This window comes from Trachurus trachurus, assembly GCF_905171665.1.
Source record: "Trachurus trachurus genome assembly, chromosome: 16".
NCBI lineage: Eukaryota > Metazoa > Chordata > Actinopteri > Carangiformes > Carangidae > Trachurus > Trachurus trachurus.
In genome coordinates, this window is record NC_139902.1 from 21,466,628 (window position 1) to 21,484,787 (window position 18,160).

At 38.5% G+C, this 18,160-nt stretch overlaps 1 protein-coding gene across 1 annotated transcript in view; it reads right to left on the bottom strand.

The window, feature by feature from the left end:
• LOC310999374 (CUB and sushi domain-containing protein 3-like) overlaps positions 1-18,160 on the bottom strand; it is a gene marked incomplete at both ends in the record, with an annotated part of 211,290 nt that overhangs the window by 175,503 nt on the left and 17,627 nt on the right. The window contains one exon of the mRNA XM_083989775.1: positions 5,899-6,011. Within this exon, the coding sequence (XP_083845901.1) occupies positions 5,899-6,011 (113 nt within the window). The remainder of the gene's footprint in view (positions 1-5,898; positions 6,012-18,160) is intronic.

Consider the following 18,160-nt stretch of genomic DNA (forward strand, 5'->3'; position numbering starts at 1 on the left):
GAACATTGGCAATGAGGGGAGGGGGGGTATCAATTTGACACTTTGTAAAGTTTCAAAAATAGTTTGAAGCAGTCCCCGCAAAAATTCCGACACAAGGAAGGTGTGAGGTATCTGAGGCTGTTACACCATCCAGCAATTTCTTGAAGGATACACCACAGTCATTTTTAACACATGGACTGCATCGAGATCTGATAACTATAAAGGTCATACTATACAATTTACTTCAATGATTTCATATGAAACACTTCAGTGACGGTGAGTGTGCTCTATTAGAAGCATTGGCATTATATAATAGCATGCTCACAGCTCTGAAAAATTAAATCCAAATCTTCTATATGATAATGATAGGAAGCAACTTCTGCACTATAAGTGGAGTTTGACTCTGGAACCACTTGAGCTTAGTGGACCATGGATGGGAAAATAAATATTTGTGCCAAGTATGTAGCCACCAAGCACACTGGTGGCTCACCAAGTAGAGCATCAGTGTTTCCCATTAATTAACGAGGCCGCCACAGTCTCTCACAGAAAGAAAAAAAAAAAAAATTGTTTTTTTTTTCAAAATTGTTTTTTTCTCACGTGTGTCTACGTGCGGTGCGCCCGCACGCGAGAGAGGCAGCAGTTTGAGAGGCTGACTGGCAGAGATGAGAGCTGATGAAACACTAGCATGGTTATTTAAAACACCATCTCTGATCTCTGCCTGCACATAGATACACAGACACGGGCGCACGCTATATGCGCTATATCATGCTAATTGCTCTTCTGCAGCGCTATATCGGTCGCATGTACCATATTATGCCTTGGTCCTAACTGCAGCGGTCATGCGTTTGAATCTGACCTGTGACCTTTTGTTGCATGTCTTCCATCCCTGAATTTCCAGTCTCTCTCCACTGTCCAAACCAAATGAAGGCAAAAATGCCCAAACAAATAACTTCACAAAATATGTGACCCTGAAACGGAAAACACAGAGAGAACACACTTATTTACAGAAATGACCTTTCTGGCCTTTTACCACAGCACAAATGTAATGGATGCCCAACAAGACTATTCAGTGAGCAAATGTTAAAAAATGCAGATGAGCACTAGCCTTGCGCGCAATTTTATTCGCTCTGCAAGTCACACTGGAAACCCTTGAGACACACCAAAGCTGCTTTTTTGATAGCTTATCTATACAACATGGCAGCACACACTTTACCTTTCAATGCAGCATTAAAAAAGTGTTTTAAGTAGTTAGACCGCAAGTTTATTTTGAAAAAAGAGCAACATTTAGCGTTTTTTTCCTCATCGGATTTCTGTCGCTCTACATACGTCATCGGGTATAATTGATACAATTGAACCACGCCTCAAATACGAAAAAATTTACGGGTGGTTCCCAGACCAAATATCAATTAGCACACGTGTGTATGCCCATAATATAGCTTTGATAAACTACTATCTCTTCTCTTGGGAATCATTGCAAGATGTTAAAAATGTTGTATTGTTTCTCCTATACCTCAGTTGCAATTTATTTTTTATTTCTTCAATCTGATGTTTAATATGGTGTGACTTCAATTCAACTCTGAGTAAAGTTAAAAACTCATGCACTTTTGAGAGTGTTAAAACATATCAAGCAGTCTGTACACAGTGAACCTCAGCTTGCCCCTGAACAGAGTGCTAATTTCAACTGCCAGATGTTGCTGGGACATCGGGCAGATGTGATAACATAAATTATTTTCCAGGATGACACCGCATTTTTAAAGATTTTTTTTCCCTATGCAACGGAATGGTGCATTCAAGGTTCATACTCAAAAAAATAAAAAATATGAATTTCTTTCTGACCCCAGTACTAATTGTGTAACATTCTGCATAGGTTTTTATTGAATGGTCATGTCCATGATGGTTCCAATTTACATATTCACCAACCTGACAGTCATTCAAAAAAAAAAAGACCGTCAAATTAAATTATGGTAAAAATCAGTCATTCATTGCTGAAGTCAATTCTGGCAGCCATTGTGCAAACTATACAGAAAAACAAAATACATGATTTGCAGGTTAATATTTTGAGAAACTCACCCTGGGTCACTAATTAAAAAGTAACAGATGCATTCCGTCTGTAATTATACCAGCACTGACTCATTGCCCTTTGGTATACAGAAATTGTCTCAGACATTGACCTTGCATTAATTTACAGGATTTTAGGAGAAGGCCACTCAATGTGGGAAAATTAAAACTTCTGTAGCTACAGAAGCTGCAAATCTGATGGCAAAACTGGGGAGAAAAGTACTTGAATAACAGTCTGCACTTAACATTGTATAGGGGTTTTCTACTTTCATGAGGGTTTGAAGAACTCATACAGAAATCAAGTGTTTCAGACACAGTGATAGCCCTGAGCTAACAAGTGTTGCTATCTGGAGGACGTTAAATAAATTGTTGATAGAACTGAAGCTTGGGGAAACAGCTGCTCCGAAACACACCAGGGGCCGTGCTGAAGCAAAACCTAATAGAAACCCGTACAAAGCTGACTTCAGGGTGGGGAAAAAAATGCAAACAACACTAATACAAGGCCAGTGGAGTATTAATCCCACAAAGAATCGCATTATCTGAAACACATAGCCTTAAAATTATGCATATGGTGCTTAGCATAATAAAACACATAGCACACAAGCAAATATTTTGGATGAAAAACTAAATATAACGTTAATGATGCCAGGAGTGTTTTAACCTTTTGGAATCTTTCTGTCATTTCTGTAACCTACAAAGAGTGGAAAACAGTTTTGTGTTTCCAATTGCCACAAAAAATGTGGACATGACCACATGAATAACAGTCGCACAGAAAAAAAAAGTGAAAATACCATAGGAGTCATCATAACAAGCCAACATCCACAATTTTTTACCTTCAGCTGCATTCAAAAAGTAGCAGTGACACTGTCTTGCTTTATCCCTCATCACAGTGGTAACGAGTGAGTTATGTGAACTAGTAAATGAGGTAGTTGGGTGCGAGATTCCTCTGGGGCTGAGCTATTTATTTCGCCTGTATATCTAATGACTTTGTAGCCCTTTGAAGAAGATGGAAGTTTGACGGAGTGGCAGTGTTTGTGAGCACACAAGCATCACACATTCCCCACAGGAGCCGCCTGTGTAGACTGCCTGTCTGGCTTCCTCGCTGGCTGCTTGACTGGCTGCTGAGCTGGATTTTCATGCAGGCAGGAGAAAGTATCGACTGCACCCATGTTAGATCACAGGGCAAAGCATCTGGTAAACAACACATGCTCACACATGCATGCACGCACGCACACACAAACAAATATTTTTCCAGCTCAGTGGATAGTCTGCATTGCCACAGAGGGACAAATGAAATTATTTGGGGAGAAAAGATAAAATTATGTTTTATGGATCAGTTGTCTTTCCCAAAACAAGGGCAGGTTGAAATGGCATGGGCAGGTTTTAGATAGGCATGGCAATGTTTTGTCACGAATAAACAACCTTGAACAAAGGGCAGGTAAAGTAATACCCCCACCGACATGTACATCTATTGTGTACAGCTGCAGCAAATCTCGATCCCTTGGAAAGCCACAAGCATTAGGCTATTGTTTGGCTGTGTTGTGGAAAAGCTCCCTTGTCCCTGATTTTTCACAGCTTGACCCTTTCCATCCATTCTTAAGTTTTGGAGGATCACACTGGAGGCGTCATGACAGTATACTGTAGGAAAGCTGGCATAAATGAGTACTGAAATATTCACAGAAATTTGGAGCTGAATTTCAGTCAGTTTGTCAACAAACTTGTGAAAAGATTGAAAGACCATCCAGAAATTAGATTCCATCTGGTTACGTCCTTCAGTGTGTCCTTCGTATGCATGCAGATCCAAATCCACTTAATTGCAGTCATGATTCAATCATCTGTGAGAATCCACCACCATCACGCATTTTTAGTCATGAGAGTGAGCAGCGCATACATATTCATGTGTAAGATGTGGCCAACAATATCAGCATAACACCGTAGAAAGATAAATATACTCTGGTGGTAGTGAGATACAATACTTTGAAAATTAATACATTATGGATAAGTGTATTGAATATGTTTATGTTTTATATCTGTCAGTCACAAGGGTCACTGACTGAAAATAATGGAAATGAAAATAGTCCAGCCGAGCCGTTGGGTTTTCAGTTAAGATGACAAAGATACCACGAAAATTCCTTACTGACATTTCTCAATACATTTCCCCAGCAGAATATACACCATAATATGCACCATAAATTCACAATCAAAATGGGATTTTATGCAATTATCCTATACAACACACAACAATAGGTTGGTAATACACTGTTATATAATTGATAGCACCGTCATACCAGGATTTCTAGGGAGAGGTCTGTAGAGGCTTGAGTAAGCAATACCGTACTACTTAGATACTTGTTTAAATATTTATGTTGTGTGCTGTGCACTGTTTTGTAACACCAGGCTACTAAAGAATGAATGATAGTCATAAGAAACTGAGCTGTACATGCTTCATCTAGGTATTACCGCACCATTGTTTTAGGCTACAATCCTTTATACATGCAGCTCCCACATGTTAAATGGGATACTACAACAACACAAGTGGATGGCCATAAAACTAATTGCATTACTACAGTCTAATATCCTCTATTGTCCTTATCAGAAAATAGTCCCCACTGTCCTTATTACTCCCCGGTACTAAGTAATGGAAAATATCTATGTAGCAATGTGACATCCAAATCAGCATTAAATTCTGCTTAAAATTTATACAGGCAAAAGAACAAGATCTATTTCATGCCAATCCATGTCTCCCACTGAAGACTTGGGGAGAGAGAGACAGAAGGAGACAGCAGAGGGAGAGTAACAGAGCAAGACACAGAGAGGAAGAGTACAATTGGGCAGATGGAGAGGGGAGAGGTCCTGGTCCGGCCAGGTCTGGGGCAGATGATGAGGAGGGGGTGACGGGGGGCGGAAAAGGACATCATGGGAGGGATACTGTTAATTCAGGAAATGGGCTGGGAACAGAGAGTCAAGAAATAAACCAAGGGTCTTAGGTGGAAGAGAGTTGCTGAAAAGCAGCAGATGGATAGTAGATGAACAGAAAGGAGGATGATAAATAATATGATGTAAAATGTCATTAGAATTCCTGTTTGAAGTCTTGAGTAAGTAATGTTTTCAGAGATTAGCATGACCCTGATCACCACAGTCCAACCAGATTGTCCTCCTGTCAAATTCAAGATTTAGGCAAAATATTGGGAACACAAGGCCAACATTATGTTTTGTGAGGTCATCATGAACTTAACCATTTACCTTTAATCACCAATATCTAATCCGAGGAAAGGAAAGGAAAGGAAAGGAAACATAAACCATATCATAAGAAAGGATGAAAATTAATGAGAGAGAGGGAGGAGCGATGGAGTTCACAAGAAGAGGCTGAGGGGTAAAGAGAGGGGCTGAGTGAGATGGCCACACAGGATATAGTTCATATTTAGACAGCTCCCCACAGAACCCAGCTCTACTTCGACACAGATAACTCAGTACATCCATTAGTTCAACTAATTCCCATCACCATCTGCCATGCAAATTTCAGATACACCTCTGGAGTCGAAGAAAGGGTTCAGGACTTTGGGGGAAGGGATGTTGATTTGGAAAATATGAGATTAATTTGCTTAATTGAGGTACCTAATGTTTCCATAACTCAACAGTGGAAGTCCTACAGGAAATCAGGTGGAGTAAGTGTGATCACACATTTCCTCTCTTAAGAATAAATGGCATGTACTGGCAGGAGAATCTTTCTTCTAAATGCAAAGCGAGTTTATGGAGACTTATAATCAGCCTTACACTTACAGTAGATTCCATACATTATAAAAGGGCCTATTTCTAATATACAACTGCAAAAGACAAAGTGGAAAATAATTCTTTCCTTACCTTCATAAGCTGCCTTAAATCCATGAGCGCTTACTGCAAAGTCACTGGTAAGCCTCAGTGAAAAAATGGATCCAGAACTGGTAACAGGTGGGGGGATGGTAAATCCTGTTAACCTGCAGAAAAGAGAGAGAAGCCAACACTGAATGAGTGATTTCATCCCATTTATGTCCAACAAAAGCAATTATATTTTGTCCATTGTACTGTATGCAGCAGCAGTCGAGTCATGTCAAATGCTTTGGTGAAATCTGTATTCAAGAACAATCCATTTCTTAAATTTCATCCACAAGACTTTAGTTGTATCAAGACACAAACAATTCTAGAGCATTTAAGATCCATCAACAGATACCATCTTTCTTTTTTGTTGTGACTACATTATCATTAAGGATTTTATATTGTAGTTGAAAATTTCTGAGGCAGAAACCAAAATAATACCTAGGTCTGTTAAACATCTGTCATACCGCTATTTAAATCAGACAGGCCACCAGATGAAGTGTCCGATAGTAAATTTATAAATTTATAAATTCCTGTTACTCAGAGATGTGTGCACTAAAATGCAGCAATGCAAAGATACAACTCTTCTCAACATAGCTCTCACAAAAAATAATGACTGTTGAAAGACCTCAAACGTCACACCACCAGAGAATTTGTGCACTGCCACTGTTGTAGCATTTTTTTGTCTTATAAAACAAAACTGCTCTGTGAATTGTAATGCAATTTGTCCACCGATTATATACTGTGTACTATATAATCAAAACCCAAGAGAGAATCCTCTCTGTTGTTGGAGGGTGTTTGAGGGCTGGCAGCTGCATTGTAACAGACTGCTTCATTACTGCATTTCAAATTAGGTGCAGATCCAAACAAATCCATTTACTTTCACGACGTCGTAAACAAGATGTGTTGCTGACCATTCCTCAGCGGCAGTTGCTGATGTTCTATCGACCTTTCACTGCTGTAAGCCGGGAAGGGTGGCATGAATAGAACTTGTGCACAAAACTGAATGTTTCTTGTTATTTTCCTTTGCAGGTTTGGGGGTTGTTTGTGTGACTGAACCTCTACTTGACAATAAGTCTAGTGATTAGTGTCTGTAGTAGGCCAAGTGTTGAAAAACTGAAAGAATAAGATGCTTTATTTACAGCTTTAATATAGTTTCAAAATAACCACTGTGCACTGTGCTGGTATTTGCTGTAAATAATTATGCATTGTCACAGGTAGCACTGCAGTCAATTGCCACATGATGCAATTTTGAGTGCATTTATGAGGAAAAAAACTTGAAATGTGACCTTCTTAAAAGCTTAATCACACACAAGAGTATTGTATTCAATTTGCATGTGACCATGGTTAATTAAAAATGAGGGCACGCTCTGCACAAAAGTTTCTGTTGGAGTGGTGGAACAAAACAAATACAGGGGAGGGAGGCAGCCCACAAACTATTCTTGTCACTTTTTATAATTTAATTTATTACTTTTTGACTTTGACATTTGGTTAGGTAATATCCAAGCTGGTCACAATCTAAGAATTGAATCAGACAGTGCAGAAACAGAGAACATCAGGCCAGTGCCAAAACTGTTGCAGCTGAAATCCTATAGAAACGCTTCTCTGTGCACATGGACAGAAAAAAAAGAGAATTCTATACTTGGTGGATTTTCCAGTCCCCATGAAAATTTCAGGTGTGGACAAGTTAGTTTGGTCAGATTTTTTCGTTCTGCGCTTCTGTTCAGAAAAGTCACATTAAAAAAGACAAGTGTGTGTCCCTGGCGTTTCCCTCTGGCCAGCTGCTTTGCCAAGCAACAAACAAGCACTCAACCTTTCTTTCTCAACAAACTGCGACTCAGTGTCATTCCAACGGAAAAGCAGGAAATTAAGTGGTTCACAGTGTCATTTCCCTGTAGGAAATATACATTTTCAATGAAAGATAGTTTGATATCAAGCTGGGTAGTGTTTAGAATTGCTAGATTTCCCCAAGTTGGGGAGCGGTGGAACCATGGGGAAACTAATTATTGGCTGAGCTGAATAGAAAGGAGCAGAACAATCAGTGGCGGTAGAGAACATGCTCACACCGAGGTTGCTGGCACCCATCAGGGATGAGTGCAATGCAGTTACATAATGACACTAAAAAGATTTGACCTGAAATGGTTACTGAAGAAGTGGGACAAATGAATAGTGGATAAGTTTGTCCATGGATCAAAAAGTTCAGACAACTCTTCACTTTGTGTGGCTGGCAGCTCTGACAATGAAGACAGAGTGCACAGCAGAGACAAAAAAATATGTGCTGCTATGGCAGAAATACAGGAGAAGGGTAAAAAATAATAATAGATGTTGTGTTTATGGCAACATATATGGATATACCAAAGTTGTAGGTATTTTCATCCGAAAGCAAGGTTACTTAAATGTTGCGGGAAAAAGCTGAGCTCTGCCAAACTGAAACTCAGAACCACATTTTAACCCTCATCACACTAAATCCTTTCTTAGACTGTTGCACTATTGCCATCATATCAAAAAAACAACAAGGAAATAAGGATGTGAGATTGTTAGTGTAAGTCTACATTAAGGGAGGACATACAGTATATTAGGAAGGATAAAGGTGGCAGACCAAACAAAGTTGGTCTGTACTCCCACAATTGATTCTGATTCAAAAAGTTCATGCCCTGAGTCCTAATGGTCAGGATATGTATGAATATTTAAAACCTAATTAAAAATGAGAGCAATGAATATCTTAAACCACAGACAAGGCAATGTCTGGACAATAGGCCTATCATACCATTTATAAAAAGGAGCCACCTAACATTTTGACAGCAAATTCTCAATCAGTTTTTAACAAAGAAGCACACTCTGACTGGAGCACTCATTGAAAGGGGGACAAGGAGATCTCCATCATCTAGTATTCATTTTTGGCTGTTGCTTTGGCAACAGGAGCATCAGGTGAATGGTTGGAAAATGTCATTAACAAATAAACACCATGGGGCCTGCTGCGTCCTCCAACAAAGGGAGCTTGTGACTTACATATCAGACACAAGTCTACAAACTAAATCCCACTTCCATTTAGATTCTGCAAAAAAGACGTGTTAAATACCGGATTATGCCCTAATCTGACTTTGGGAGGTAGGCCAGCCTCACTAGGGAACTTTCATTCTACAAAGTAGAAATACAGCAGTTTAAGGCATCAAAGTCAAGATTAACATGCAACGAGAAATACATACAAATTTTTAAAAAGAAGAGGAACTATAATGTTTTTCACTTGTGATGGACTCTTCTATCTAATTTATTCAGTAGTGTTAAATTTATCGTACAGTTTGTTCTATGTCACCAAAAACAATTTTTTACAAAGAACATTCACAGACAGGGGTTATGGCTGTATCTGGGCTAAATGTAATGACAAAACCACAGTTTGAAGCCAAAAATGTTTAAATAGTACAGCCACTGTGTGTTGGTGTTGAAAAGGAATGGTTTTACAAGTACAAAAGTCTTTGTTCGGATTAAATTAAATAATAATTGGATGCAGAAATTTCTAATCCAGAGAAAACAAGGTCATCCACTGTAAATAATGCAGTCTCATTCTTAGCCAGTCAGTTACATTGTTTGTTTTGGCCTGTGATGGTGACAGCTGGTACATTAGAGGTCACAGAGTTGGAACAAAATTGCTTGCATGAAAATTATTTGATGGATTTGATCAAAGCCTATACAAAAACAAAAACATTTGTGAAGTCGCAATGTCACAGCGTGAAGTATTTATGATTCCTTCAGGCATGAGTAACATAGAACTTTTATAAATTTGATCAAAGCCTATTCATAAAAAGGAAAGTCATAGTAAATTAAATGTTACGCAGCTCTACAAGCACAAATTAAGTGCTACAAACGTGCGCTACATCTCTATTAGACCCCAACAGGTCAATCAGAAATGCCAGCGTGGGTCTAGAGATGCCTGGAGTCTAAGCAGCACCTGCACTTACAGGATCAAAGCAACACAAGTGGCAGCAGAATGACTGTACCGTACATGTGCCTGGGAACAGAGTGCAAATGATCGTCTGGACAGATGCACCCTTTCCCTCCACCTGAAGACACTACATCAGCCCTGAAGGTAGCTGTCAGACATTCCTGCCATCTGATTAGTGTGTCACAGTAGTGGCGTGCAATAGAGAGAGGGAAGAGAGAGACAGGAATGATGTACCTCGATTTGTCTGACTCGCTGTCTCTCTACCTCCATCTGTCTTTCCCTCTGTGTTGCACTAGTTCTTCCTGTCACAAAAGCTCTTCACTCTTGTTCTGTTTCTGTTGCACCAGGTTGCTCATATTCACAGTTACTTTTCCTGTCTTGCTGCTTCACCCTTTGTAGGATCGCTCTGCCTCTTTGTATCTCTTTGTTTGTTTCTGCCCACCTTCCCCCTGTTGCCACACTGCTCTTAGCCTCTTTGTAGCTCCTGTGACACAACAAGAAAGCAACAAAACAAAGAGGGGAGGAGACCTTCAATGTTGTGACTGCTCTTACCAAGTGAGCGAAAACTAAAGTGAAGCGCTCGCCTTTATTTTATTGTTAGACACAGAGCGAAATACTGTGAGGCCTGTTACTTACCAAGGTGAATAATGGCCTTACTGTTGGTATTTCACAACAAAGGAAAAAAACAATGGGGGATGATTAATAGACTTATTTTGCAGTGACATGTCTTAACTCTTTAAAGCAGACATAGATTCTGACATTTCCATTTAATAACTGCAGTAATAAAGGTGAAATCATCCTATCAGTTCATTCTTGCTTCTTCTCTGTCTAATAAAACGAAGAATAAAAATAAACCTAAGATAGGTTTAAAATGAATTACTCTACGTCTCAAAGGACGTGTATGGATAAAGTCTGGTGAATGAACACAAAGTTATTAGTTAATGTCCTTTTTTCTCCATCTATAATGTGCCACTCATGATTTAGTTACAGCACGGTCGGTATCCCATTGTCATTTTCTACAGTATCATGCAAATGCTGAAAATTCCCCAGATCTGAATAGGCTTGGTGCCTAATGCAAAAACAAAACTAGGATAAATATGAGCCTCCATTTACCTCAAAAACTGTAATTTGCTCACAGATGCTCACAGATGTCATTAAAGAATACGTAACTCACCATTTATGTCATTTTTGTGGTGTTCTGGTATTTGGGTGAAAAGAAGACTAAACCTATATTCGATTTAGGTCATCCAGGTTGACTGTAACAAAAAGGCTAGAGCAGACAAATAACAAAACACTGCACAGCCATGAATGGTGCGTTCATTTCACAAAAGCCTTGTGTTACTTATTTGGAACATGATTTTTATCAAACAGAAGAGTTGTAGCCCATGAAAAATTATTTATTTGTATGTAGCACTGTACTGTAAAAATCCTTAACCCTCTTGCTGTGTCAAACAACATAACTTAGACTGGCTATGGTCTTTCATTATGTGGCAGCTGCAAAATAACCTTCTTTCTTTAGTATCCGACTATAGAGTAGCCAGCAGCGGAATATTTTTGCACTGCACTTCCACTGTCTGCACTGTTCTCTGTGTAGGAATAGACAATGTAGACCTAACCACTTGACACTATAGTGGCACCACTTGTTCCAGGACTAGTACTGTTCAGGCTCAAGGATTTTATCACAGGGCCTAACAAGAGGGTGGCAAAATATGAAACCCAGAGGTTAAGAGTCACAGAAGAGCATTCTACCACCAAAAAGTCTGCATGATACCTGAAAACTGATTCAGGGGTTTCAGAGTGGTAAAATATGTAACATAAATGTCAGGATGAGTTGAGTTGACATCTCTGTTATTTCTGTGCTAATGTCAGCTCTTCAAAAGAAAAAAAAAAACACTGCTATGATTAATGCATGCAATGTCACCTATAAGGTGGTTGCTCCACTGGAGGCATAACACGCAGTGCTTTCATACTTACGCTGCGTGAACCAGACAATTTGAATTATGATCTTAGCAGGACACTTAACACATTTGAATTTTATTTGAACAAGTTAAAAGAATAATTGGAAATTGAAAAACTCTACATTGAAGTAAATCAATGTTTAGACTAGACTACAGCAATTATATCCACCTGGCATGGATCACTGGGACTTGCTTATTAGTAAATTGTGACTCAAAAGTGACAGAGGTTTTAGTAGGAGCTTTGGCTCATCCCTTATGAAAAATGTTTGATGTCTTGAATTGGTATCAAATTCTCAAACTACTGTATCTGCAGTGGTTTAAAGCTCAACTGTAGACAGACTAACTATAATACATAGGCTATATATGTATTTTTCTAAATTTGACCTTCAATGTGACATTTGCATTCACGTTTGACAACAGATCTGCGCACAGTGAGATTCTGGCATACTTTGAAAGCAAAGCTGCAGGAGAAAGGGATAATTACTTGCCATGCCTTCGCTTGTGACCTTTTTACACATTTTGCGGCTGCTTAAAAACAACATAGAAGTTTGGTAATTGAAGACAAAGAGAACAACCACAAAGAACGCAGCAGCAGAGAGAGATTTTGATATTTCTGACAGATAATAGGACAAGAGTCGAAAACTATCAGAATATCAAATACCTCAAAGACCTCTTGCAGAACACTACATGAACACAAGATTGCAGAATTACAAATAACGATCTTAATGTTATTTGGAAAGCACAACTTAAAGCAACATACGGACCTGTTCCAGTAATATTTAAGATTCAAATTTAACCTTGCACTATGTTTTTTTTCATTTACCTTTCATGTTTCAATGTCTCGGGTTTAGCTGGAAAACTGCTTTGTCATTCTGTATGTTTGATATTCAGAAGACAAACACAAAATAATTCAACATCTAAAACAGAAATTTCTGACTTATTTGCTAGGCAAGTCAAACATGTCAAGCAAGGGTTTAATAAACCATGTCAAACAATGCTTCTCAGTAAGATTTAAGGAGTGCTGTGCACAGTGTTCTGTAGTGTTGCAAACCTGTTCCCTCTGGTCTACTTTCTTTAATTATGGAAGAACACATAGACATGTACAGTAGGTTACCAGAAACCTTACCCTTACCCTAACAGTGCTCAACACCCCTGAAATATTATGTCATTAAAGTATGTTTTGTTCTAAATGTCCTTATTGAAACTTTGAAACATGTGCCAGCAGAAGTTACAAAGTTTGAGATTATGGCTTTAAAACGACCAAGAGGAACCAACAAATTAATTTTTGAAGTGCTTTGTTATGAGTTCTAGGTAGATCGTGCAAAGAAGCCATAAGCAGGACTTCCAAGCTCAGTATGAACTTGAGGGATATGGAGCATAAAACTATCATTAGTCCTGGTGTAATGTGGTCCAGTGGACCAAACATTAAAGCAATATATGAAGGCAAATCTAAAAAAAAAACCTTGTAAATAAACAAATATGTATGCAAATCATGCCTCTCAGACAGACCACCCAGACTCTTTGTGCAAGATACAATGATGCGCACAACAAGCATCACCAGTAATTAAATGAGAGCAGGATGGTTTCCAGAGGCTGTATGTCTGTAGAAGATGTCACCATCAGCTAAATCTGATGAAAAAGTTGCCTCAAGAGGTTTTTCTACAATGCATTAGGGAGGATTTATAGAAAAAGCCAATACTTTTCCTCAATTTACTCACCAAGTTCAACACTTTTTGTTGATTTTTTTTATGAGTAACGTCTCATCAATTCAGTTGCCAAGGTATTTGTGTACCATGACTTTTTCCAATATTGGATGCAGCTTAGTGGTGAGGATGAGATTATTCAAATCAATATTTCTGGCTCTAGAAACACAAATTGAAAGTTGTCATAATTTAAAACTAAATGTGAGAGATTAAAATTTCCATAGACTTCTTTTAGCCAATCAGAGGCAAGGTTAAGCATAAAAAAAATACCAAGATGCCACCACTAACTAAGACAGTGGTAGCCATGACGAAAGCTAGGGTCATAAAGCCTCCATTGGTTTATCTTTACAATTAAAAACAACAGCAGCAGTTACTTCTGTAAAGTTATAACACAGTGCAAAACCAAAAACTACTAAAAAATGTTACCAAAATCAATACAAGCAGATGATTCCCTACGTTAACCAATGTCAAACTTTCACTTTGGCTGTGCCTTAAAGTACCAGAAGAGCCTTGTTCTCAATTTCATGGCAACAGCATTTAGGTCAGAGATGAGTTGACCTTGAAGCTCCACCATTAAAACATGATTCTGCTTGTCACAGTAGTTGTATAATGACAGCAGCAAAAACATCACCATAATGAGGTCATTTTGTGCCAGGAACAGTGGAAGAATGAAAGACTTTATTACCCTAACTCTCCTTCCGTCGTCTACCATCCTCCGCGTATAATTTCGGCACAATAATGAGTACTTCCAACCAATCATTCTCAGATATGAGGGGATTTAACATAATGCAAGAGCAGCGCAGAGTGAGAGGAATGAGGAGAAAAAACTTCAGAGCAAAGAGAGTACATACCGTAGATCAATAGTGAAACACACCAATCAGGTCCATAAAAGGGATATCGATTCTTTTTCATGTTAAAAATTAATTGTTGCATTCATCATGCTCCCTTCTGAATTTATGCCTTAATTAATTAATAGCATTAATAAATTAAAGGCCTCTTTAATCTCTATCAAGGTTTCTATTTATAATTACCAAGGGTGAGAGAGTGAAGAGAAGGACAGGAAAGGGTTGCCTATCATTATGTTCACCTTTTTAATCATCCTAGCCGAAATAACACCTGAGCAAACTTCACATCAACATGCATTCAGTGGAAGGAAAGAAAAATATGAAAAAAATAAAAAATAAAACAGAAAATAAAACAACTTCAGGTGTTGCCTTTCGTAAATTTGCATCTTTCAGAACAAGTTGCTGCAGGAGAAGGTGAGAAAAGTTTGTGACTAAGTTAAACTAAAAAATAAGAAAGGCTTTGTTTTTCTTTTGAGTTTTAGTTTTGGAGTGAATTAATTGTCTAAAAGAAGGGATTCTACATGCGTGCATTCAGGGCCCTAGAGGCACAGCAAAGACTGTCATGGAATTATTATTTTCTGGCACCATACATAGTGCCATGCTGGGAGGAAATCCACCAATTGGAATAAAACAAAAGTGTGACTAAAATACAAAGACGGCGTTGCTAGATGTGTGGGTTGAATCTGGAAAAACCCATCAGATCTGAGCCATTTGTTATTGTCTCGTATCAAGAACAAGACGTGCTTTGCCCACTTCTCTCTGAATGGCAGGATTAGTTCCGTGTGAATTCAAAAAGTGGAACCAAAATATTTTATCAAGTCTCTTGTTTTGCCAGTTGTTAACCCTACTTGAGTCAGCCTAATGACTTGACAAAACGCACATCTTTTAAAATGGGAAATATGTCTTGAATAGCTATGCACTGATTATAACTTTCTTGCCCAATTATAATACTCATTAATCTTAATCAGACCTTTCTATTCCAATTTTAATGACTTCAATCATTTTGCAAGTTTTCTTTGATGGACAACTGTATGCTAAAATAAAACACTGACTTTTTATAAAGAAATAACTAAGTGAAAGGTCTCTCTCAAAAAAAAAGAAAAACACTGCTTCCAAGTGAATAGCTGTAAAACTCTTCACTTCTCCAGTAATGCCAGCGGTGTAGACACCGCAGCAGCAGTTCAGTGAAGTAGCAATCATGCATGGCTGAGGTGAGTTGCAGTAACAGGATTGCATTAGTTTAAGCTATTTCCTCTCTGGAGCTTTATGCCACCACGACCATCAGCTCCTCTTCTTAAGCGAGATGCCACAGAACTAGCTGACCTCTATTTACAAACAATATGTCAAAATGAGGACAGATGACAATGCTTAATCATAAGTCCTCTAAGATCTTTTTTTGTAAGGCTTGTTTCATATCAGCAGTTTTTTTTTTTTTTGCGTCAAAGTAGCTCTAACCCACACTTCTAATCTTGTTCCATTGATCGTACACCTGTTTGATAACTCCTGACTCCAATTAGCTTTTCTTAATGCCATTTGCCTGAGGGTTCGCATACTTTTTTCAGCCAACCCAGTGAATGTTTGAGTGCTGTTTTCAATATGAACAAGAACAATATAATGTTTGTGTATTATTAATTTAAAGAGATTACTTGTAATTTTCACTTGGATAAATATCTGATCATATTTTAAGCCAAATTGATACATGAAATGAGCTATTTCTGAAGGATTCGCTAACTGTAGCACAGCGAATCCATAATTTATTATAATAAATAAATAAATAAAATAAGTATAGCTTTACGCAAAATATATTGTTATGACATAATTATCTCCAAATTACTAATTTCATCTGAGGTAATATGTACTGCTCTGGAAAATAGTTAAATCCACTGAACACCAGTTTACACAATATGTGAATTTTCTTACTTCTGCCATTTTGAAAAATATTCCTGTCCTACAACATGCATTTTAAACCATACAGCCCCACTATTATACATTGTCATATTATGTCATATCAATGTTGTTGCTTCAATAAAGATGTGAATATACTTGTATTTTATGAGATATGTGGTGAAAGAAAATGGTTAACATAATGGTTACGGTTCAGTTAGGATTGAAAATGAATGGCAATCTAATCTCAAAGACAAAAGGAGGTAGGCTACATTTCAGGGAAGCACTGGCTACTTTTGCATTGTAACAGTCAGCTTTAACTATTGAACACAAAATGGCAAATCACACTGTCTGTCTTAGGATCATTTAACAGGTGGTGAACAACAGAGCAAGACAAGAGAAGCCTCACCTGAAAGATGACCTTGAGTTTAACTCATCTGAAGCCTGCCAGACAATACATGTAGCTACTTCTGACAGCATACCTGCCAACATCTGACAAAAAAACGCTGCTCTGCAATTACTTTCATCTCGAGGTAATTGCACTAAAATCTAACTTTTATATTTCACAACATATTTCAAAACAAGTGTCACTGAATGCGCCTGCAACTTTAAAGGAGCATTATCGCAAATACAGCAGTAATAGCATAAAATAAGCTGACATATGCAAAAGATGGGTCGGGGGGAGCCATAAGTAAATTTACAAAAAAAATCGCCAACAGTATAGTGTCCGTGGGGCAAATGCAGCATTTGTCTTTGTTATGATCCAAGCCGGCCCGGCGCTTGCTGCGTTAAAATGCACTCGGAACTCGCAAATCCGACCTCCGAACCGGACAAATATGCAACAGTAAGTAATGTAGCAGTGTTAGGGTGCTCACAGTCACTGAATCGCTGGTAGAACACTTTGTCTCCACGTCCCTGTGTCTTTCTTCAGCTGTCCTCTCAGCGTTATTAAGGAGGAGGACGTTTCAGTGGTTGTTGTCGTTGTTGTGGTTGTGCGCGACGTAGAGCTGCCGCTTCCACTAGCGAGTTTTCTTTTTCCCGCGATTGCACGTTCATTCGGCCTGGTGAGGGAGGAGGAGGGGGGAGGGAGAAGGAGGGGGGGCGGGGGGGACTAAACGAGGCTGCTCTCTCTCTCTGACAGCTGCCCACTTGTTTATATCTGATAAGCTCCGCCTGGCTCCATCTAGTGGCCGAATTTTGCGATAATACTCCTTTAACTGGCCAATTAATGTCCAATAAGTGAACTCTTTTACAAAGATACAACAACAACAACATTGGCTACTAGTGCTTTCACAATGCCAACTAGGCCTAATCAAACTGTGAAATACCACAATATTATACATGACTTTGTAATTCAACGAAACTCCAATAAAGTAGCAATGAATGCATTCAAAGAGAGTTATTTTATGGTCTGTTATTTTGTTATCATCCCTACACACATAGCCTAATAGATACATCTATACACCTACTTGTAGCTTAAAGCAATCCAATGTTTTAGGCATGCTATAAAGCTAATAGCATGATGATCATCATAAATCATATAGGCTAGCCTATGCATTCATTTCCTCTGACAAAAGAACTTTTAAGGCAGATGTTACACAGGTGTGTCTAATAACATTAATTATGACTCTGGTGCATTAAGGTGTCAAAGAAAATACATGTCAGATAACCAGAGTGCAAGATGTCAGGGCGCTGGAATAAATTAAATTACGGTAAGTGACTTTTTTTCATATTCTGCAGCATTAAGCCTGTGTAGTTACAGTAAGTGCGGAGATACCGTGAAATACATAACAAAACATAAAGCAAAATTACCTTAAGTCACAAGAGGCAGCTATGATGTTAATCTGTCCTCCATGTGTTGGTGTCCATGTTGTGTACGGAGAGACGGAGACTCTGTGCTCACCTTTTTCACATTAGCTAACTAGCCAAACCTAGCAGACT